At 38.8% G+C, this 24,426-nt stretch overlaps 1 protein-coding gene across 23 annotated transcripts; it reads left to right on the top strand.

Moving 5' to 3' along the window:
• Positions 1-16,139, top strand: LOC148194473 (uncharacterized). Of its 23 annotated transcripts, XR_015781492.1 has the most exons (7): positions 1-227; positions 686-852; positions 4,964-5,022; positions 10,948-10,994; positions 11,185-11,230; positions 11,356-11,452; positions 11,642-14,233. XR_015781492.1 is itself a non-coding variant. In XM_088096043.1 (4 exons), the coding sequence occupies exons 1-4, from the start codon at positions 18-20 to the stop codon at positions 11,385-11,387; spliced, it is 456 nt and encodes a 151-aa protein (XP_087952169.1). In that variant the 5' UTR covers positions 1-17; the 3' UTR covers positions 11,388-14,233. The 23 variants fall into 23 exon arrangements, 5 of the variants coding, with proteins under 5 accessions (XP_087952169.1, XP_087952170.1, XP_087952172.1 ...); XR_015781496.1 differs by lacking the exons at positions 4,964-5,022; positions 10,948-10,994; positions 11,185-11,230 and adding exons at positions 14,371-14,429; positions 15,863-16,139 and having other exon boundaries at positions 11,642-11,688; XR_015781482.1 differs by lacking the exons at positions 4,964-5,022; positions 11,185-11,230 and adding an exon at positions 15,863-16,139 and having other exon boundaries at positions 11,642-11,688.
• The last annotated feature ends 8,287 nt before the right edge of the window (positions 16,140-24,426 follow it).

The following is a 24,426-nucleotide window of genomic DNA, read 5'->3' as shown; positions in this document are numbered from 1 at the left end:
GAAGAACAGACCTAGAAATGTTCCTTGTATGGTTACTCCACTATGCTTCTATTGCAGTCCCCTTTCCAAAGGGTACTCGGATTGGTTTCAAATTTTCATCTTTCAACTACGCACACATGTGTCTCCCCTCTTCCTCTCACCTTCTATCTGCTACTGCTTCTTCTCGTTTCCAACCCTTGATCCTCAACAGCACCGTCTCTATCGAACCTTCCTTTCTGGGTTTCAAGGTACTCTTTTCAACATTTTTTCTTACAATATATTCTCGCTTTTTCTTCTATATGGCATTTTTTTCGCTGTTTGTTTCACGCTGCATTGTGCTGATTTGATTAATCTCAAATAAAGTGCTAGGGTTGTTTTAGGCTTGCTTTCATTTTCTGAATGAAAAATTCTTGATTCTTTATTAATTTGGAGATGTAATTAGAATATCTCTTTATGTTCTTGTTGAAATTTATTTGTATTGGCCAACTTTTTATAAAAAGAGTCAAATTTTTTATAAGATCACACTCTTGCAAGGACAACCACGGTTTTACCTAATTTACTCCTGAGTTCCAACCTTTACAAATTAGTCTCACTGTATGTTTTATATTACTGTTATCCGAACTAAAAATTGACATCATTTGAAGTATTTTCTTACCTAATGTATTTGACTTGAACTATATTTGTTATTGTTACATTACCTGAACAGATTGGACAGCAAAATGTAACATTTGGGGTAAAATTCAATGCTAAAGGAATTGTAGATTGTTATGAGAAAGAATTGGAGACTCTTCCTACTGGTATTAAGCGTGAAATTGAATTCAAGATGATTGAAGGAATTTTCAACTATTTGAAGGATAATGGTATACTTTTCAGGTAGGAATTAATATGTTCCCTTGATTTCAGAATTCTTCTGGATCCAGGATAATATATATATCACATCAATTTGCATAATGTGAGGCACTATATCATAATTATTTTTCAAAGGTCAAACATATTTTTTTTTCTGAATTGAGTATTTTTTTGTTATATTCTCTTGTTTATTTATTTTCTTTATTAAATTCTTTTTCTTTCTTGATCAAGTTCTGTTGAAGTTATAGTCATTATTTGAATTAAAGGCTTTTTGTTTTGCAAAACAACCGGTTTCAGATGTGAGTGTATACTGATGCAAACTAAAGTAATTGTTTGGACACTAGAAGGTCTACAATTGGTTTTTGTGTCTTCCTTGATAACTATATGTATTCTTAGAAATTTAGCAAATGGCATTATGTGAAATGTTCAACTGAATATAAATATTATGATTTTATCATCAATAGCTTGAGAAGTAATATATATGTATTAAATGCTCAACTTTAAAGTTTTTGCTGATATATTTATGCTCTTTTATGATAATAAATTTTTTATTCTCTTAGTTTCCAATATCTTCCTTAAGTAGTTTAAGCATATAGATATTTATTGTCATTTTATTAGTAAATTAGGTTAGAATTAACTACTGACCTTAATTAATGTCAAAACTCAACCTGAATTAATTGTCACAAGAAACAAGAAGGCCTTGCAATATTCTTACATAGACCAAAGGATCAATGCTGTCACAAGTGTTCATGGGCTAGGTTTTCTCACTTCCTTTCTTCTCTTACTTATCCATAATCCTTTACAATTCCGTACAAGATCAAAAATTCAAATCTTGCAAGTTTTCAAACTTTCATAGAGGATTAAGTGTCTGTTTTGTTTTATAAGATATAAGTAGCTATTACTATTGCATATGCATGTTTCAGGATTAGATTAGTAATGTTAGAAAGCCAATATCTTCACATATGTATGTGTAACAATAACAATATCTTCACATAGCCCTAAACTCAAAACCTAAACCCTGAACGGTAAAATCTAAACCCTAAACCCTAACCCTAATCCTAAACCTAAACTCAAACATTAACCCATTAACTCATAAACCCTAAACCTTAAACCCTAATCCTAAACCTAACCCTAACCCTAAACCTTGATTAACTACTAACCTTGATTAATGTCAAAACACAACCTGAAATAATTGTTGTGTTTACAAAATCGCTTCATGTAGAAAGAAAGAGGAGAAAATGAACAAGAAGGATAAGAAGGGAGAGAGTGGAGAAGGCCTTGCAATATTCTTACAGAGACCAAAGGATCAATGCTGTTACAATTGTTCATGGGCTATGTTTCTAATTTTTGGAGATTATTCTTTCTATTAGTTTTGTTTTCTATAAATTTTGAAATTACGGTCGCTTATTCCTATGAATAAGTAAGTTTTTTCTATAAATCAAAGAAAGAGATATAAAAAAAAGTCCTTCCAGTGTTTTTATGAAATCAATACTAAATCACGACCTTTACTGCATGTTTAATTACATATTTATATTTTTTAAAAATATTATATTTAGAGGTATAATTTGACTCATGAACTTCAACTTACTCCTAAATAAATATTCTCTTATTATTGATTTACCAAATTATTAAAATTAAGGAAGCTTCAAATCCTTAAAATGAATTAGACTTAGGAGAGTGCATTTGATTTTATTATAATATTTTAATTCATTTTTTTTCAAAATAACACGAATTTTTAAAATATTTTAAATTATAAAATGATTTTAAATAATTTATATTAATTATAAATTGAATTTTATTTAATTTTTACTATTTGTAATATGACAAGAAAGTTAAGTTCAACTTAACATTTTTTATTGGACTAAATTAATTCAATTTAAGTTTGTTTAAACTTAATATTATGAGTGTTACTCCCTCCACCACCCCATTTTCTCCCTTCACTTCCCCAATTTTTTTTAAATTCTAATCCTACCCTTTTTACTTTTACTTTTACCCATTTTACTTTTTATTTTTTAAAATCCTAATCCCCTTTCACTTTCACTCTTTTTCTCATACGCAAGCCTCCCCACCCACTTTCACTTTCTCTCTTTCTTTTCAATTTCCACATCCGTTAACACCATTCTCCATTTCTGTCTTTTCTTCATTCTTTATTCTCGAAAGCTTAGTTACGTTATATTATATATGGTTTGATCACTTTGGTCATATTTTTTAAAAAGTAATGGAAAGAAGTTGGCAGTTTGAACAATAAATTTCATGTGGTAGTTCATCAACATATGTGGATGTGAGGATTTCTGAATGTGGTGTAGATTCAATAAACTGATATTCAAAGTCACAAGGTATGATACATAGTGGTGACGTAGAGAAGGTGAAGAGGACTCGTGACACTGTTAGCGAAGAAGATTGTAGGGATTAATTAGATTCAGTGTTATCGGATGTAGAAATTGAAAAGAAAAAGAGAAAGTGAAAGTGGGGGTGGGGGGTGGAGGCTTGCCTCTGAGAGAAAGAGTGAAAGTAAAAGGAGATTAGGGTTTTAAAAAATAAAAAGTAAAATAAATAAAGGTAAAAGTAAAAAGAATAAGATTGGAATTTAGAAAAAAATGGAGAGGTGGAGGAAGAAGATGGGTGGTGAAGGGAGTAAGACTCTAATATTATTTGAATATTAGAGTGTTACTCCCTATAAAGCTACTAATAAACTTAACATAAGGTCAAATGGACTCAACTGAATCTAAGACATGACTTAATCCAACTCAATTTTACTAAAAATTGAGTTTGATTCAACTTAACGTAAAATATACTTAACTTGACTAGAATTAATTCACACCTAAAATTGAAAAAAAAAATTATAAAATAAGAATCAGGCTAATTAAAAGAAAAATTAAAATACAATATTAAATTAAAAAGTATAAAATTTATTAATACTCTATATATTTTAACATGGGTTTAACTAAACATATCCTAGCAATTTAAAACTTAGATAAATCTAAATTTTAATAATATTTATAAAAACATTTAAATATGAAAAACATATTTAAAATAATAATTAAAATGTTTTTCACTATGTAAATTTCCGCTTCTCAGCTAACAGCTGTTTCAATGTTCATAATAATAAAGGTAAGGAGCCGTTGGCACCATGCCAGGTTGGTGGTCCCAAAACAGAGAAGGACCTGCAACATTAAAATTCTAATTGCATCATTACCGACCGTTTAATTTTCCACACCACATAATCTCGGCCGTCAATCTCGACTCTCCTTTTTTATATATATCCTTTGGTTTTTCTGAACCTTTATTGTTGGTTTTTCTTTTTGGCGGGTATCTGGGTAGATGAATTTTCTTTATGCCATGGATGTAAGAAAAGCATTATTTCTTCTGAGTTCCTTTCTAATATTTAATTTCTCTGGTATTGATCACCGAACATATGGATTGAACTGTGATTTGTTTATCTGAGGCAGTGTCTGAGTTAGTTATGTAACGTCCTGCATGGCATGGAGAGCGATCCCGGTTATGAGTTTCTCCATTGCTTTCTCAGTTCTTGAATTTATCTTTCGGTTCTATACTTGAATTTTTAATTCTTGAATTTATCCAATCGATTTTTACTGATATTTTATTTTCTCTTCTGTTACCTCAGTCATTTAACTTTTATTCATTTGCAACGGCTCAGGGTAACATAGTTTCTTCTGTATTAAATTTCTCTGGACTTGATCACTGAACAGTAAGGATTGGATTGTTATTTGTGTCTCTTTGGATTAGTTTCGAGAGCCTGTTACGAGTTTATCCATTGGGTTTTTGGTTCTTGAATTTATGAATTGTTCCTGCCTAGCATCGAGGCTCTAATGAGCTATTAGTTTTTCATTCTTGAATGTATGGATTCGTTGTAACTTGGTTTTTTACTAAGACATTCTTGGTCTTTGCAAGGAAGACAACCAATGTATCATGTGAAGGTATTTAGATGACAGATATATATATATATCAAATGTTTGTATCCATTCTTTTTCAAGAACTGAACAAGCAATGCTGATTTCTATCTTCATCGAGTCTTGAGTTTGTGTAATTACCTTATGGTTTCTGTACTTATTAATCTTGTAAGAGATTATTTTTTTCGATTTAATTCTTCTTGCTTTCCTCTTGAGCTTTATAGGGAGGCAATGGATGTGTGCTGTAGGTTTTAGAAGCAGTGGATGAAAATCCTGTGAAACTGTAAGTTTTATTATTATTTCCATTCCTTGTTTTAGCTGGGTTTATTATTTCACTGGACTTGTGGTGTGGGAGTTATTGTCTTTGTAACAGGCTCTATAAGAGTTAGGAGTCATCGACGTTTATTGTTTCACTGGATAATCGTGTCGAGTGGCAGTTCTGGATTTTTTAACAGGCTCTTTAAGAGATAGGAATCATCGACATTTGTGTTGTTGGGTCTTTGACTACAAAAGTATTTCTTTTAATTTGATACCCATAAAAAGTATTTCTTCTATTTTAAATAAGCTTGGCCATTACAGCTATGAATTTTTGTTGGGTTGATCACGCCTGTCGGCCATCCGTTTTCGAAGCCGTGTTGGGTGAGCATTTTTCTCCTTATTTTTCTTTCTTTTCCACACTCGACATTTTTTTCACCCACTCTGACTCATCTTTTTGTAAAGAGTCAACAATATTTGTGTTGGTGGGCCTTTGACTCTGTTGATTTGATACCCACAAAAGTACCTCTTCTAATTGAAAAAAAACTTAGCCGTTACGGTTTTTGAATTTTTGTGGGTTTCATCACGTCTGTGTCAGCCATTCCCTTCTTGAAACTTTTGCGGGTAAGCACTTTTCCCTCCTGTTCTCTCTTTTTGTCCACAGTTATACCTTTCTTTATGCAATTGAGTCATCTTATTGTAAAGAGTTTCGTTTCCTTCTATTTTAATTTGTTCTTTTACACACTCGTAAAATTTTCAAAGCTATAGAGCCATGTTATGTTCAAAATAATCTTTCTTTCTTACTTTATATGTTTTCCCTATTAATTTTGGTTTTTCATAGTTATGCTATTTCTTTCCGATCATTCCGTTCTTGTGCTCTGTTAATTGTAGTTGTCGTGGTTATTCATGTGAGGATTGAGTCCCATAACGCTTTTCACTTTTATAAAAATATATCAGGGCTTGCACTATTTGCATTTATTTGTTTGCAGCAAGCGGAGACTTCGTTTGGGGTTTCTCTGTCGGTTTGAATATTGGATCAATCGTGATATTGGGAGAGCTAGCATATTTGCACCTTACAATTAAAGAATTAATTTATTTGATGAGTTTCTGAATTTGATGGAGAAACAAGTTAGTTATATGTATCTCTGAATGTGGGAGTACTTTTTTGTTTTGTTCAATTGTTTAGTGTTTATTGTTTTCTTAATTATTCTCCATTACTTGGGCTCTATAGGGAAGACTTATTATGAATGTTTGTTAGGTCGTGGAGGCTATGGCAGTTGATTATTGGACTTCTTGTGAGGCTTTAGGTTTTATCTTTATGTTCGAATTGGAATTGCTTTAGTCTCTCTTGTTAGTTCAATAGGAAGGTACGTATGTCTGTCAATTTTTTGGTGCTGATTCTTGATGCAACGAATTCAAAGAAGATTTAGAACTGCTAACGACTAAGGTTATTTTATTTCTGACAAATTCAGGAGTTGGTTGAACTGTTTGCATTCATAGCATTAGCATCCCAGGAGATTTCCCTTGCCGATTGAATGTAACATGAAAGGGCAACTTCTCAAGATAACCTAATTTCTTTTACGTGTTTTGAAAAGATGAATCTTTTCAATGGTGTTTGGATTTGTTGTGTAACGTAAGTGCACAATGAATATGGGACATGTGGTGTAGGGCTTTGACTCTTTGTTTGAAAGTTCTATAAAATTGAATTTTAGTAGTTGTTGTAATTAGCAAACGGTTCTTGATAATCTATCATTTGGACTTTTCGTTTTCATATTGTCCTTTTTTCTCTTCATTTTCATTATGGTTGATTGTTCAATTTTGTGATTCTTGATTATCCCACTTCTGTTTTGAAGTTCTGAAAATTAATTTTTTATTTTCTTAGGTGTTTTGAAAAGATGAATCTTTTCAATGGTGTTTGGATTTGTTGTGTAACTAGTGCACAGTGAATATGGGAGAGGAGGGGTAGGGCTTTGATTCTTTGTTTGAAAGTTCTATAAAGTTGAACTTTAGTAGTGGTAATCTATCATGTGGACTTTTCGTTTTCATATTGTCCTTTTACTCTCTTCACTTTCATTGGGTTGATTGTTCAATTTTGTGATTCTTGATTATCTCACTTTTGTTTTGAAGTTCTGAAAATTAATTTTTATTTTCTTAGGTGTTTTGAAAAGATGAATCTTTTCAATGGTCTTTGGATTTGTTGTGTAACTAGTGCACAGTGAATATGGGACATGTGGGGTAGGGCTTTAACTCTTTCTTTGAAAGTTCTATAAAATTAATTTTAGTAGTTGTAATTAGCAACCAGTTCTTGATAATCTATCATGTGGACTTTTTGTTTTCATATTGTCCTTTTCTCTCTTCAGTTTCATTGGGTTGATTGTTCAATTTTTGTGATTCTTGATTATCCCACTTCTGTTTTGAAGTTCTCAAAATTATTTTTTTATTTTCTTAGGTGTTTTGATAAGATGAATCTTTTCAATGGTGTTTGGATTTGTTGTGTAACTAGTGCACATTGAATATGGGACATGTGGGGTAGGGCTATGATTCTTTGTTTGAAAGTTCTATAAAGTTGAATTTTAGTAGTGGTAATCTATCATGTGGACTTTTCGTTTTCATATTGTCTTTTTCTCTCTTCACTTTCATTGGGTTGATTGTTCAATTTTGTGATTCTTGATTATTCCACTTCTCTTTTGAAGTTCTGAAAATTATTTTTTTATTTTCTTAGGTGTTTTGAAAAGATGAATCTTTTCAATGGTGTTTGGATTTGTTGTGTAACTAGTGCACAATGAATATGGGAGATGAGGGGTAGGACTTTGATTCTTTGTTTGAAAGTTCTATGAAGTTGAACTTTAGTAGTGGTAATCTATCACGTGGACTTTTCGTTTTCATATTTTCCTTTTCTCTCTTCACTTTCATTGGGTTGATTGTTCAATTTTGTGATTCTTGATTATCTCTTTTCTGTTTTGAAGTTCTGAAAATTAATTTTTTATTTTCTTAGGTGTTTTGAAAAGATGAATCTTTTCAATGGTGTTTGGATTTGTTGTGTATCGTAGTGCACAATGAATATGGGACATGCGGAGTAGGACTTTGATTCTTATGTTTGAATGTTCTATAAAGTTTATATTTAGTAGTGGTAATTAGCAACCGGTTCTTGATAATCTATCATGTGGACTTTTCGTTTTCATATTGTCCTTTTCTCTCTTCAGTTTCATTGGGTTGATTGTTCAATTTTATGATTCTTGATTATCCCACTTCTGTTTTAAATTTCTGAAAATTATTTTTTTATTTTCTTAGGTGTTTCGAAAAGATGAATCTTTTCAGTGGTGTTTGGATTTGTTGTGTAACTAGTGCACAGTGAATATGGGACATGTGGGGTAGGGCTTTGATTCTTTGTTTGAAAGTTCTATAAAGTTGAATTTTAGTAGTGGTAATCTATCATATGGACTTTTCGTTTTCATATTGTTCTTTTCTCTCTTCAATTTCATTGCGTTGATTGTTCAATTTTGTGGTTCTTGATTATCCCACTTCTGTTTTGAAGTTCTGTGAATTATTTTTTAATTTTGTGAGGTATTTTGAAAAGATGAATCTTTTCAATGATGTTTGGATTTGTTGTGTATCGTAGTGCACAATGAATATGGGACATGTGGAGTAGGGCTTTGATTCTTTGTTTGAAAGTTCTATGAAGTTTAATTTTAGTAGTGGTAATTAGCAATTGGTTCTTGATAATCTATCATGTGGACTTTTCGTTTTCATATTGTCCTTTTCTCTTTTCAGTTTCATTGGGTTGATTGTTCAATTTTGTAATTCTTGATTATCCCACTTCTGTTTTGAAGTTCTGAATTTTTTTTAGGTGTTTTGAAAAGATCAATCTTTTCAATGGTTTTTGGATTTGTTGTGTAACATAGTGCACAATGAATATGGGACATGTGGGGTAGGTCTTTGATTCTTTGTTTGAAAGTTCTATAAAGTTGAATTTTAGTAGTGGTAATTAGCAACTGGTTCTTTATAATCTATCACGTGGACTGTTGGTTCTTTATAATCTATCACGTGGACTTTTCGTTTTCATATTGTCCTTTTCTCTCTTCACTTTCAGTGGGTTGATTGTTCAATTTTTTGATTCTTGATTATCCCACTTCTGTTTTGAAGTTCTGATAATTAAATTTTATTTTCTTAGCTGTTTGAAAATATGAATCTTGAACATTCCATTCATTTTGTTAGTGGTAATTAGAGAGCATTTTGGGTTGACTTCATTTTTTTTTATTACAAACCTATATTTTGTTGTGTTGTTTCGTTTCGTGTATTGACAATTGAATTTTGAATTGGTTCTTGCAAAACATCAATGTTCTTGCAAGACATTAATATTTTGACATTCTGAATATTTTTGTTTTTGTATTTTCTTGGGTAGCAAATTAAAAGGACGGATCTTAGAGTCATTCCTTTCATTTTAGTGGTAATAAGCTCAAGATTATTATCTTGTATGTTATGAGCTTTTGGATTAGTGTCGTGTAATATTGTACATCTCATGGAGTTTGTGAGAGTTTCCCATTGATTTTTGAGTGAAATTTAAATATAGTTTCTATATGTCTTTTTCTATTAGTAATAGCCCTTATCAGAATTCCTTTTCATCTTGTTGCCAGATATGAGAATTCTTTTGCAGACATTTGATTAAAATAGTTGAAAAGAGGTTAGAATGGTGTAGGATAATCTAACTTATTTTTTTGGATGATGATTTTCTTCTATTATTTAATGTCTCGGACTTCTTCACCGTACACATGGATTGAATTGTGATATATTTGCAGTGGTGATTGGATTTGTGTTATAACGTAGTGCACAATGAATATGGGACATGTGGGGTCGGGATTTGATTCTTTGTTTGAAAGTTCGTTGAATTTTAGTAGTGGTAATTAGCAACCGGTTCTTGATAATTTATCATGTGGACTTTTCGTTTTCATAGAATCCTTTTCTCTCTTCACTTTTATTGGGTTGATTGTTCAATTTTGATTATCCCACTTCTGTTTTGATGTTCTGATAATTAATTTTTTATTTTCTTTGGTGTTTTGAAAAAGCGAATCTTTAACATTCCGTTCATTTTGATAGTGGTAATTAGCCAACATTCAGGGTTGACTTCATTTTTTTATTACAAACCTTTATTTTGTTGTTTTGTTTCGTTTCCTGTATTGACAATTGAATTTTGAACTTGTTCTAGCAAAACATCAATGTTCTTGCATGAAATCAATGTTTTTAGGTTCTGAAAATTTCCTTTTTGTATTTCCTTGGATAGAAAATTAAAAGGACGAATCTTATAGTCATTCCTTTAATTTTAGTGGTAATAAGTTCAAGATTGGTATCGTGTATGTTGAGCTTTAGGATTAGTGTCGTGTATCATTGTACAACTCATCGAGATTGTGAGAGTTTCCCATTGATTTTTGAGTCAAATTTACATATCTTTTTTATATGTCTTTTTCTATTAGTAGTAGTTCCTCCTTATTAGAATTCCTTTTCATCTTGTTGTCGGATATTACATTTCTTTTGCAGACATCTGATTAAAATAGTTGAAAAGAGGTTATTTAATGTGTAAGATAATCTAACTTAATTTTTTGGATGATGATTTTCTTCTGTTATTTAATGTCTCAGACTTATTCACCATACACATGGATTGAAATGTGATATCTTTGCAATGCTGTTTGAATTTGTTGTGTGATATCTTTGCAATGGTGTTTGGATTTGTTGTATAACGTAATGCACAATGAAAATGGGACATGTGGGGTTGGGCTTTGATTCTTTGTTTGAAAGTTCTATAAAGTTGAATTTTAGTGGTGGTAATTAGCAATCGGTTCTTGATAATTTATCATGTGGACATTTCGTTTTCATAGAGTCCTTTTCTCTCTTCACTTTCATTAGGTCGATTGTTAACTTCTGATTTGAAGTTCTGATAATTATTTTTTTATTTTCTTAGGTGTTTTGAAAAGATGAATCTTGAACATTCCATTCATTTTATTAGTGGTAATTAGCCAACATTCAGGGTTGACTTCATTTTTTTTATTACAAACCTTTATTTTGTAGTCTTATTTCATTTCCTGTATTGATAATCGAATTTTGAACTCGTTCTTGCAAAATATAATATTCTTGTTTAACATTTTGAATATATATATATATATATATATATATATATATATAATATTTTGTTGGGCAGCAAATTAAATGGACGAATCTTACAAGTCTTTCCTTTCATTTTAATGGTAATAACCTCAAGATTAGTATCGTGTACATCGAGTTTATTAGAGTTTCTTCATTTATTTCTGTGGGTCCTCTTCTATAAGTAGTAGTTCCTCTTTATTAAAATTCCTTTTCATGTCGCTGCCAGGTTTGGGATTTCTTTTGCGGACATGTGATTAAAATAGTTGAAGAGTAGTTGGAATGGCTCAGAACAAGCTAACCTAAGCATCATCAATAAACACAAGGTTTGAATTGTGATTTGTTTCTATGTGATTTGTTTCTATACATTGGTGTTTGGATTAATTTGTGTAACTTTTGCATCTAGAGAAGCCTGTTACGAGAGTTTTTTCACTGGTTTATGTAGTTCTAAATTTATGAATATTTCTTATCCTCTGTGTAAAGTCTTCTATTTAATTCATGGACGGGATTCATAGGAAAGGCAAGCTATGAGTTGTGGGAGGAAATTTTGTGCACTGTGAAGGTAAATGTTTGATTACTTACACTTACATTATTTTTTTTCTACGTTAATTTGTGGCTGGCTAAACTTGTTGGGTGGATTATTAATGGCGTGTTATTGGAATGTGGAAGCTTGTGACAATCACTTCTAAAAGTTATATTAATGGTGTATATGCTTGTAATGTGGGAAAGATATACTAATTGTGGGAGGAAATTATGTGCACTGTGAAGGCAAAGGTTTCATTACTTTGTAAAGTGGGAAGGATATACAAATTGTGGGAGAAAATTTTGTGCCATGTGAAACTAAAGGTTTCATTACTTACGCTTACATTATTTTTTTTCTACGTTAATTTGTGGCTGGCTAAACTTGTTTGGTGGATTATTAATGACGTGTTATTGGAATGTGGGAGTTTGTGACAATCACTTGTACATGTTATATTAATGGAGTATATGAATGTGGGAAAGATATACAAATTGTGGGAGGAAATTCTATGTACTATGAAACCAAAGGTTTCATTACTTTGTAATGTGGGAAGGATATACAAATTGTGGGAGGAAATTTTGTGCACTGTGAAACTAAAAGTTTCATTACTTTGTAATGTGGGAAGGATATACAAATTGTGGGAGGAAATGTTGTGCACTTTGAAACTAAAGGTTTCATTACTTTCTAATGTGGGAAGGATATATAAATTGTGGGAGGAAATTTTGTGCACTGTGAAGCTAAAGGTTTCACTACTTTGTAATGTGGGAAGGATATACAAATTGTGGGAGGAATTCTGTGCACTATGAAGCTAAAGGTTTTATTACTTTGTAATGTGGGAAGGATATATAAATTGTGGGAGGAAATTCTCTGCACTGTGAAACTAAAGGTTTCATTACTTTGTAATGTGGAAAGGATATACAAATTGTGGGAGGAAATTCTGTGCACTATGCACTATGAAACTAAAGGTTTCATTACTTTTTAATGTGGGAAGGATACACAAATTGTGGGAGGAAATTTTGTGCACTATGAAACTAAAGGTTTCATTACTTTGTTAAGTGGGAAGGATATACAAATTGTGGGAGAAAATTCTGAGCCCTGTGAAACTAAAGATTTCATTACTTACGCTTACATTATTTTTTTTCTATGTTAATTTGTGGCTGGCTAAACTTGTTTGGTGGATTATTAATGACGTGTTATTGGAATGTGGGAGTTTGTGACAATGACTTGTACAAGTTATACTAATGGAGTATATGCTTGTGAGGAGGGAAAGATATACAAATTGTGGGAGGAAATTCTGTGCACTGTGAAACCAAAGGTTTCATTACTTTGTAATGTGAGAAGGATATACAAATTGTGGGAGGAAATTTTGTGCACAGTGAAACTAAAGGTTTCATTATTTGGTGGATTATTAATGACGAGTTATTGGAATGTGGGAGTTTGTGATAGTCACTTCTACAAGTTTTATTAATGGTGTATATGCTTGTAATGTGGGAGTGTATATTAGACTTTGACATTTGGGGAGAATTTGTCTGCTACGTTGTCCTTTAATTCTTGACGTGAATTTTGGGTTTTATAGAGGTACTTTGGGATGAATATGGGACATGTGATGATATGCTTCTCGGTTTGAAAAGTTCTATTACTAAGGTGCCTTGTCGATAACCACTTTTAGTTGAAACCTTTGACTATTTTCTCTTGATATGAAAAGAGAAAAGTTGTAAATGGAACGAATTTTGTTTGAAACATTATCGTTGCCAGGTTTGAGATTCCTTTTGCGGACATGTGATTAAGATAGTTGAAGAGTAGTTGGAATGGCTCACGACAAATTAACACAAGGATGGAATCGTGATTTGTTTCTATGCACTGGTGTTTGGATTAGTTTTGTGTAACATCTTGCATCTACAGAAGCCTGTTATGAGAGTGTTTCCATTGGTTTTTGTATTCTTGAATTTATGAATTTTTCTTAACCTCTGTGCACTTTTAGCTTTTATTAATTTATGAAGCCTGCTGTGATTTGTTTCTCTGCGGCAGTGTCTGAGTTAGTTATGTAACGTCCTGCATGGCATGGAGAGCGATCCCGGTTATGAGTTTCTCCATTGCTTTCTCAGTTCTTGAATTTATCTTTCGGTTCTATACTTGAATTTTTAATTCTTGAATTTATCCAATCGATTTTTACTGATCTTTTATTTTCTCTTCTGTTACATCAGCCATTTAACTTTTATTCATTTGCAACGGCTCAGGGTAACATAGTTTCTTCTGTATAAAATTTCTCTGGACTTGATCACTGAGAAGTAAGGATTGGATTGTTATTTGTGTCTCTGCTCCAGTCTTTGGATTAGTTTCGAGAGCCTGTTACGAGTTTATCCATTGGGTTTTTGGTTCTTGAATTTATGAATTGTTCCTGCGTAGCATCAAGGCTCTAATGAGGTTATCTATTAGTTTTTCATTCTTGAGTGTATGGATTCATCGTGACTTGGTTTTCTACTAAGACATTCTTGGTCTTTGCAAGGAAGAAAACTGATGTATCATGTGAAGGTATTTAGATGACAGATATATATATCAAATGTTTGTATCCATTCTTTTTCAAGCACTGAACAAGCAATGCTGATTTCTATCTTCATCGAGTCTTGAGTTTGTGTAATTACCTTATTGTTCCTGTACTTTTTAATCTTGTAAGAGATTATTTTTTCGATTTAATTCTTCTTGCTTTCCTCTTGAGCTTTATAGGGAGGCAATGGATGTGTGCTGTAGGTTTGAGAAGTAGTGGATGAAAATCCTGTGAAACTGTAAGTTTTATTATTATTTGCATTCCTTGTTTTAGCTGGGTTTATTATTTCACTGGACTTGTGGTGTGGGAGTTATTGTCTTTGTAACAGGCTCTATAAGAGTTAGGAGTCATCGACGTTTATTATTTCATTGGATAATCATGTCGAGTGGCAGTTCTGGATTTTGTAACAGGCTCTTTAAGAGATAGGAATCATCGACATTTGTGTTGTTGGGTCTTTGACTACAAAAGTATTTCTTTTAATTTGATACCCATAAAAAGTATTTCTTCTATTTTAAATAAGCTTGGCCATTACAGCTATGATTTTTTGTTGGGTTGATCACGCCTGTCGGCCATCCGTTTTGGAAGCCTGTGTTGGGTGAGCATTTTTCTTCTTATTTTTCTCTTTCTTTTCCACACTCGAAATTTTTTTCACCCACTCTGACTCATCTTTTTGTAAAGAGTCAACAATATTTGTGTTGGTGGGCCTTTGACTCTGTTGATTTGATACCCACAAAAGTACCTCTTCTAATTGAAAAAAAACTTAGCCGTTACGGTTTTTGAATTTTTGTGGGTTTCATCACGTCTGTGTCAGCCATTCCCTTCTTGAAACTGTTGTGGGTAAGCACTTTTCTCTCCTGTTCTCTCTTTTTGCCACACTTATACTTTTCTTTCTGCAATTGAGTCATCTTATTGTAAAGAGTTTCGTTTCCTTCTATTTTAATTTGTTCTTTTACAGACTCGTAAAATTTTCTCAGCTATAGAGCCATGTTATGTTCAAAATAATCTTTCTTTCTTACTTTATATGTTTTCCCTATTAATTTTGGTTTTTCATAGTTATGCTATTTCTATCCGATCATTCCGTTCTTGTGCTCTGTTAATTGTAGTTGTTGTGGTTATTCATGTGAGGATTGAATCCCATAACGCTTTTCACTTTTATAAAAATATATCAGGGCTTGCACTATTTGCATTTATTTGTTTGCAGCAAGCAGAGACTTCGTTTGGGATTTCTCTGTCGTTTTGAATATTGGATCAATCGTAATATTGGGAGAGCTAGCATATTTGCACCTTACAATTAAAGAATTAATTTATTTGATGAGTTTCTGAATTTGATGGAGAAACAAGTTAGTTATATAGGGAATGTGGGAGTACTTTTTTTTTTGTTCAATTGTTTAGTGTTTATTGTTTTCTTAATTATTCTCCATTACTTGGGCTCTATAGGGAAGACTTATTATGAATGTTTGTTAGGTCGTGGTGACAGTTGATTATTGGACTTCTTGTGAGGCTTTAGGTTTTATCTTTATGTTCGAATTGGAATTGCTTTAGTCTCTCTTGTTAATTGAATAGGAAGGTATGCATGTCTGTCAATTTTGTGGTGCTGATTCTTGATGCAACAAATTGGAAGAAGATTTAGAACTGCTAACGACCGGGTTATTTTATTTCTGACAAATCCAGGAGTTGGTTGAACTGTTTCCCTTGCCGATTGAATGTAACATGAAAGGGCAACTTCTCAAGATAACCTAATTTCTTTTACGTGTTTCTTCTACTATTATTTGAGATTGCTAAAGTTGACCACCGAACATTAGGATTGAGTTGTGATTTGTTTCTTTGCAGCAGGGTTTGATTTAGTTTCCTGTCATGACTTGTATCTCGTAGAGTCTGTTATGATTGACTATGTTGTCTCTATTGTTTTTGAAGTCTATAATTTATTATTCATCATTGGATGTGGAAACTTTGGCAGCAGATCTTCAGAACTTTTTATGTGATGATGGACATCTATTTGAATTTAAATGTAGGTTCTATGTTTGATTACGTCTAGGTGTTGAACTGGTTTTTTTTCAGCTTAAACTAATTTCTTTTAAGTTTCCTCTCTATTTGGTTTCTCGGGATTTGATGACTAAGCATAAGGATTCAATTGCCATTTGTTTCTTTGCAGTGGTGTTTTTGTTACTCTTTCACATAAATTTTATGTGATTCTTAGTACACTGAATTAGGACTGTCAAATTTAGGAGTTGTTTGAAATATTTTCATTCATTCCTTTTCAAGACACGCTGCCTAGTCTCTCTGAGATTTCAAAATAACTAGAGTGTCGAATTTTACAACTTGGGATAATCGAATTTCTTCTGAGTGTTGTCCTCTCTATTTAATTTCTCTATTATTAGCATCTTTATCTTATTTGGATTTTGAGTTCATGAACAGGATGACGTAATCACATCAAGTCTCTTACCAGGTCTCCCCTGGTTTTATACTATTAATCTGAATTTGCTATTTTTTTTGTTTGGGTTTTGGGTTGGTTGCTTTCCTTGCTGTTTCTAGATCAGTAAACAACAATACTTTTTGGAATAGGATTTGTTTGAGCCTTACCATCTACATGAAGCTTGAAATTAAACGTGAAATGATAACTGCTCAACATATTCATAATTACTTGATCACCGAACATTAGGATTGAATTGTTATGACCTGCATCTATCGAGCATGTTGTTAGCAATTAGGTCCGTTGGGTTTTTTTGAGTTCTTGCATTTCTAGTCTTTTTAGAATTTCTGGTCCTTTTAGGAAGACAAGAAATGCATGTTTCTTCTTGTATGACATCGATTATGTTATGAGTTTTGGATTAGTGTTGTGTGCATCTCATCGAGTTTGTGAGAGTTTTCCCATTGATTTTTTGAGTCAAATTTACATATAGTTTCTCTATGTCTTTTTCTATTAGTAGTTCCTCTTTATCAGAATTCCTTTTCATCTTGTTGCCAGATCTGAGATTTCTTTTGTAGACATTTGATTAAAATAGTTGAAAAGAGGTTAGAATGGTGTAGGAGAATATTTTGCAGACATTTTGGATGATGATTTTGTTCTGTTATTTAATGTCTCAAACTTCTTCACCGTAAACATGGATTGAATTGTGATATTTTTGCAATGGTGTTTGGATTTGTTGTGTAACGTAGTTCACAATGAATATAGGCCTTTTCTCTCTTCAGTTTCATTGGGTTGATTGTGGCTGGCTAAACTTGTTTGGTGGATTATTAATGACGTGTTATTGGAATGTGGGAGTTTGTGAGAATCACTTGTACATGTTATATTAATGGAGTATATACTTGTAATGTGGGAAAGATATACAAATTGTGGAAGGAAATTCTGTGTACTGTGAAACCAAAGGTTTCATTTGGTTTCATTCCTTTGTAACGTGGGAAGGATATACAAATTGTGGGATGAAATTTTGTGCACTATGAAACTAAATGTCTCACTACTTTGTAATGTGGGAAGTATATACAAATTGTGGGAGGAAATTTTGTGCACTGTGAAACCAAAGGTTTCATTACTTTCTAATGTGGGAAAGATATACGTGGGAGGAAATTTTGTGCACAGTGAACCTAAAGGTTTCAATACTTTGTAATGTAGGAAGGATATACAAATTGTGGGAGCAAATTCTTACACTCTGAAACTAAAGGTTTCATTACTTTGTAATGTGGGAAGGACATACAAATTGTGAAAGGAAATTCTGTGTACGGTGAAACTAAAGGTTTCGTTACTTTGTAATGTGGGAAGGATATACAAATTGTGGGAGCAAATTCTTTGCACTGTGAAACTAAAGATTTCATTACTTACGCTTACATTATTTTTTTTCTACGTTAATTTGCGCCTAGCGTGGTAGGCAAAACTTGTTTTGTCGATTATTAATGGCGTGTTATCGGCCCTCGACCATCGACCCTCGACCCTCGACCCTCGAAAGTCGACCCTTGACCATCGATCCTTGAAACTTGACCCTTGGCCCTCGAAACTCGACCCTCGACCCTTGTCCCTCAGCTGTCAACCCTTGAAACACCTTCGACCCTCGACCCTGGAACCTCGACTCTCAACCCTCAAAACTCGTCCTCGACCCTCAACCCTCGACCCTCAATCCTCGGTCCTCGGCCCTCGGCACACCCTCGCCCTTTGACCCTCGACCCTCGACCCTCGACCTACGGCACTCGGCCTCGACCCTCGGCCCTCGACCCTCAACATCCGACCCTCGGTACTCGGTACTCGACCCTCAACCTTTGACCCTTGACCCTTGGCGGGACCTAAGGTGCTTTCAAAGCTCAACGCTCGATCCTCGACTCTTGACCCTCGACGCTCGACCCTCGAATCTTGACCCTCGATCCTTGACCATCGACGCTCGGCCCTCGACCCTCGACGCCTGACCCTCGTCTTTCTCGACCCTCGACCCTTGATCCTCGGCGGCCCTAAAAGCTCAACCCAAGGTCCTTTTGAAGCTCAACGTTCGAACCTCGACCCTCGACCCTCGACACTCGAACCGAAGTCCCTGGCCCTCGGCCTTCGACCCTCGACGCTCGAAACTCGGCCCTCGATCCTCGAAACTGAACCATCGACCCTAGACCCTCGGCCCTCGACCCTCGATGCTCGATCCTCGATCCTCGACCCTCGACCCTCGACCCTCGACCCTCGACCCTCGACCCTCGACCCTCGACCCTCGACCCTCGACCCTCGACCCTCGACCCTCGACCCTCGACCCTCGACCCTCGACCCTCGACCCTCGACCCTCGACCCTCGACCCTCGACCCTCGACCCTCGACCCTCGACCCTCGACCCTCGACCCTCGACCCTCGACCCTCGACCCTCGACCCTCGACCCTCGACCCTCGACCCTCGACCCTCGACCCTCGACCCTCGACCCTCGACCCTCGACCCTCGACCCTCGACCCTCGACCCTCGACCCTCGACCCTCGACCCTCGACCCTCGACCCTCGACCCTCGACCCTCGACCCTCGACCCTCGACCCTCGACCCTCGACCCTCGACCCTCGACCCTCGACCCTCGACCCTCGACCCTCGACCCTCGACCCTCGACCCTCGACCCTCGACCCTCGACCCTCGACCCTCGACCCTCGACCCTCGACCCTCGACCCTCGACCCTCGACCCTCGACCCTCGGCCCTCGACCCTCGACACTCGATCCTCAGCCCTCGACACTCGATCCTCGACCCTCCAAACTTGACACTCAATCCTCAGCCCTCGATGCCCGACCCTCGTCGCCCGACCCTCGTCGCTCGGCCCTCGACCCTTGACCCTCGGCAGCCCTTGAAGCTCGACCTAAGGTGCTTTCCACGCTCGACCCTCAAGCCTCGTCCATCGGCCTTTCGCCCTTGGCCCTCGACACTCGGCCCTTGGCCCTTGACGCCTGACCCTTGGCGCTCGGCCCTTGACCCTTGACCCTCGACGGCCCTAGAAGCTCGACCCAAGGTGCTTCCGAAGCTCAATGCTCGACCCTCGACCCTCGGCCCTCGGCCCTCGGCCCTCGACCCTCGACCCTCGACCCACGGCACTTGGCCCCGACCCTCGGCCCTCGATCCTCAACATCCAACCCTCGGTACTTGGTACTCGGCCCTCGACCTTTGACCCTTGACCCTTGGCGGGACCTAAGGTGCTTTCGAAGCTCAACACTCGATCCTCGACTCTTGACCCTCGACGCTCGACCCTCGAACCTTGACCCTCGATCCTTGACCATCGACGCTCGGCCCTCGACCCTCGACGCCTGACCCTCGTCTTTCTCGACCCTCGACCCTTGATCCTCGGCGGCCCTAAAAGCTCAACCCAAGGTCCTTTTGAAGCTCAACGTTCGAACCTCGACTCTCGACCCTCGACGCTCGAACCTAAGTCCCTGGCCCTCGGCCTTCGACCCTCGACGCTCGAAACTCGGCCCTCGGCCATCGATCCTCGAAACTCAACCATCGACCCTAGACCCTCGGCCCTCGACCCTCGACGCTCGATCCTCGACCCTCGCCCTCAATCCTCAACCCTGGACCCTCGACGCTCGACCTCGACCCTCGACCATCGACCCCCGAAACTCTACCCTCGGCACTCGACCCTCGACCCTCGACCCTCGACCCTCGAAACTTGACCCTCGACCCTTGTTGATCCTCGGCGCTCGGCCCTCGATCCACGAAACTCAACCCTTGACCCTTGACCCTCGGCCTTCGACCCTTGACCCTCGGCCCTCGACCCTCGACGCTCGATCCTCGACCCTTGGCCTTCGACCATCGACCCTCGAAACTCGACCCTCGATCTCGGACCCTCGACACTCTGCCCTTGACACTCGGCCCTCGACCCTCGACCCTCGACCCTCGACCCTCGACCTTCGATCCTTGACCTTCGAAACTCGACCGTCGACCTTCGGGCCTCGACCTTCGTTGTCCATCCCTGGCGCTCGGCCCTCGACCTATACCCTTGACAGCCTTAGAAGCTCGACCCAAGGTGCTTTCGAAGCTCAACGCTCGATCCTCGATCCTCGACCCTCGACCCTCGACCCTCAGCCTTTGGCCCTCGACCCTCGTAACTCGGTCCTCGGCCCTCGACCCTCGTAACTCGGCTCTCGGCCCTCGACCCTCGGCCCTCGGCCTTTGACACTCGACCCTTGCCACTCGACCCTGGACACTGGACCCTCAACCCTTTACCCATGGCACTCGGCCCCGACCCTCGGCCCTCGACCCTCAACACCCTCGACCCTCGTAACTCGACCCTCGGCCCTCGGCCTCGACCCTCGACTCTCGACCCTCGGCTCCCGACCGTTGGTGCTCGGCTGCCCATGAAGCTCGACCCAAGGTGCTTTTGAAGCTTAACGCTCGAACCTTGACCCTCGACCCTAATCCTTTACGCTCGACGCTCGGCCCTCGAAGCTTGACCCTCGGTGCTTTGGACACTCAACGCTTGACGCTCCACCCTATACCTTCGATGCTCGATGTTCGACCCTTGACTCTCGACTCCCGACCCTCGATGTTCGACGCTCGACGCTCGATCCTCAGCCTTCGAAACTCGACGCCTGACACTCGGTGCTCGGCCCTCTACCCTTGACCCTTGGTGTCCTCAACCCTAGAAGCTCGACCTTCGGTGCTTTCGAAACTCGACGCTCGAACCTCGACCCTCGGCCCTCGACCCTTGGCCCTCGACCCTAGATCCTCGACCCTAGATCCTCGACCCTCGGCTCTCAGCCCTCAACCCTTGACTCTTGGTGCCCTCGGCCTAGAAGCTCAACCCTCAGTGCTTTCGAAGCTCGACGGTCGAACCTCGACCTCGATGCTCGACCCTTGACGCTCGACCCTCGACGCTTGACCCTCGGCTGTCGGCCCTCAACCAATGATCCTCAGTGCCCTCGACCCTAGAAGGTCGACCCTCTATGCTCTCGAAGCTCGATGCTCGAACCTATACCCTCGATTTTTAACGTTCAACCCTAGATCCTCAACCCTTAACCCTAACGCTAAAATTTCGACCCTCGACCCTCGAACTCGGGCCTCGACCCTCGACCCTCGAACTCGGGCCTCGACCCTCGACCCTCGGTCCTCGACTCTTGACCCTCGACCTCGATGCTCGAGCCTATACCCACGATATTCGACCCTCAAGCCTGAACGCTTGATGCTCGACGCCCGACCCTCGGCTTTCGACCCTTGACAGTCGAACCTCCGCGCTTGGCCCTCGACCTTCAACCCTCGACCCTTGACCATCGAGCCTCGACCCTTGATCATCGACCCTCGACGCTTGATCCTCGATGCCTGACCCTTGGCCCTGGCCCTCGTTCCTCGACCCTCGAACCTCGGTGCTCGGCCCTTGACCCTCAACACTCGAAGCTTGACCCTTGACCATCGACCCTCAACGCTCGATGTTGGACCCACGACCCTTGACCCTCGGCACTTGACGCACGACCCAGAACGCTGGACCCTCGGTCTTGGACCCTTGACCCTCGACCCTTGATCCTCGACCCTCGGTCCTCGACCCGCAACACTAATGCTAAACCCTTGGCCATCGAAGCTCGACCCTCGATGTCCGACCATCAGCCCTCGTCCCTCGAACCTCGACCCTTGACTGTTGACCCTCGACCCTCAACACTCGACTCTCGATTCTCGATGCGCTCGGCCCTCAACCATCGACCCTCGTCGCTCGGCCCTCGACCCTCGACACTCGAAGCTCGACCTTCTTCCCTTGACGCTCGGCCCTCTTCCCTCGACCCTCGACCCTCGATGCCCACGGCTCTCGAAGCTCGACCTTAGTGCTCTCAAGGCTCGACGATCCACCCCCTTGACCCTCGACTCTCGACCTTGGATCGTCGACTCTTACCCTCGACCTCGATGCCCTCGGAGCTCGACATTCGACCCTCTACCCTAGATGCTCGACGTTCGATGTTCGACTCTTCATATTTGACCTTCGTCCCTCGACCCTCGACCCTCGCCCTTGACCCTCAACCCTAATGGTAAACCATCGACCCACGACCGTCGACCCTTGGCCTCCACTCTGGGTGTCCTCAACCCTCGACCTTCTCCCTCGACCCTCGAACCTCAACCATTGACTCTTGACCCTCGATCTCGGTGTCCTCGGTCCTTGATGCTCGATCCTATACCCTCGACATTCGACGCTCGACGTTCAACCCTCGATGTTCAACCCTCAACTCTCGCCCCTCGTAGCTCGAGGCTCGACCCTCGACCTTCGACCCTCGACCCTCGACCCTCGACCCTCGACCCTCGACCCTCGACCCTCGACCCTCGATCCTCACACTTCGTAGCTCGACCCTCGACCCTCGACACTCGATCATCAAGCTAGACCCTCGACCCTCTACTCTCGGTACCCTCGGTGTCGTCATCCCTCGAAAAATGACGCCCGACGGTCGGCCTTAGGCTCTCGTCCCTGGACCCTTGAACCTCGGTGCTCTCGACCCTTGGCCCTTGACTATCGATCGGCGACCCTCGACCCTTGGTGCACGGCTTTCGACCCTCGACCATCGACCCTCGACCCTCCACCCTCAATCCTAAACCCTCCACCGTAAACCCTAACACTAAACCCAAACCCTAACCCTAAACCCTAAACCATAAACCCTAGACCTTAACTCTAATTGTAAACTCTAACTTTAAACTCAAACCCTAAACCTTAAACCCTAAGCCCTAAAGTCATGATACCCAAACACTAAACCTTAATCCCTAACCCCTACACACCAAACCCTAAACCCTGAACACTAAACCTTAACCATTAAATAATAAACATTAAAACCTCACGCTAAACTAGGGATGACAACGGGTCGGGTCGGGCACGGATAGTGCCTACCCGCAACCCGATCCGACAAAAAAAAATCCACCCGCTACCCGACCCGCTACCCGCAGGGATACCCGCTTAAAAAATATCCGCGGATATTTTAAAACTCGCGGATATCCGCGGATACCCACAAATATTAAAAAAATAATATTTTAATAAATTATTAAAATAGAATTACAAAAAATATATAAAATATAATATAAATTATATTAAATATAAATTTAAATTCAATTTTAATTAAATTTAATCTTGTAATCTTGTTAATTATAATTAGGCTTAATTACCTACTTAGTCCCCATGTTAGGAGGTAATTTTCTGTTTAGTACCCGGTTTTAAAAATGTAGGCATTTGATACCTATGTTTTGAAATTTGTATCAATTCAATCCTATCCAGTTAACGGCGTTATAATTGATGCGAGAAATTAAGAACGTTAATGAAGATGCATTCAAACATTTGATAGCTATTCCACCCAGGCTATCATTAACGTCCTTAATTTCTCGCATCAATTATAACGCCGTTAACGGGATAGGATTGAATTGATACAAATTTCAAAACATAGGTACCAAATGCCTACATTTTTAAAACTGGGTACTAAACAGAAAATTACCTCCTAACATGGGGACTAAGTAGGTAATTAAGCCTTATAATTAAATTTAACTTAATAAAATATAAATTAAATTTTTATTTTTATTTTTTGCAGGTAGCGGTATCCGCGGGTACGGATAGTATAATACTCGCATCCGACTCGTTTATAAGCGGGTATTAAAATATCTACTATCCGCGGGTTGCGGATAGTAAATATCCGCGGGTATTAACTATCCGTCGCGGATTTTATCAGCGGATATCCGTGGGTACGGATTTTTTTGCCATCCCTACGCTAAACGTTAGACCCTAAATAAACCTTTGACCCTCCACCCTCGCCCCTCGACCCTCGGTGCCCTCGGCCGTTGGCCCT

The sequence above is a fragment of the Vigna umbellata genome, chromosome 8, assembly GCF_029865625.1.
Source record: "Vigna umbellata cultivar VRB3 chromosome 8, Vumbellata_1.0, whole genome shotgun sequence".
In the NCBI taxonomy this organism is placed as follows: domain Eukaryota; kingdom Viridiplantae; phylum Streptophyta; class Magnoliopsida; order Fabales; family Fabaceae; genus Vigna; species Vigna umbellata.
This window is presented reverse-complemented; position numbering and strand designations above follow the sequence as displayed.

Coding starts and splice junctions, on each gene's coding strand:
- LOC148194473 (XM_088096043.1), top strand. CDS start 18: ATGTTCCTTGTATGGTTACTCCACTATGCTTCTATTGCAGTCCCCTTT. Junction 228..685: donor CTTCCTTTCTGGGTTTCAAG/GTACTCTTTTCA, acceptor TTACCTGAACAG/ATTGGACAGCAAAATGTAAC. Junction 853..10,947: donor GATAATGGTATACTTTTCAG/GTAGGAATTAAT, acceptor TTATTTTCTTAG/GTGTTTTGAAAAGATGAATC.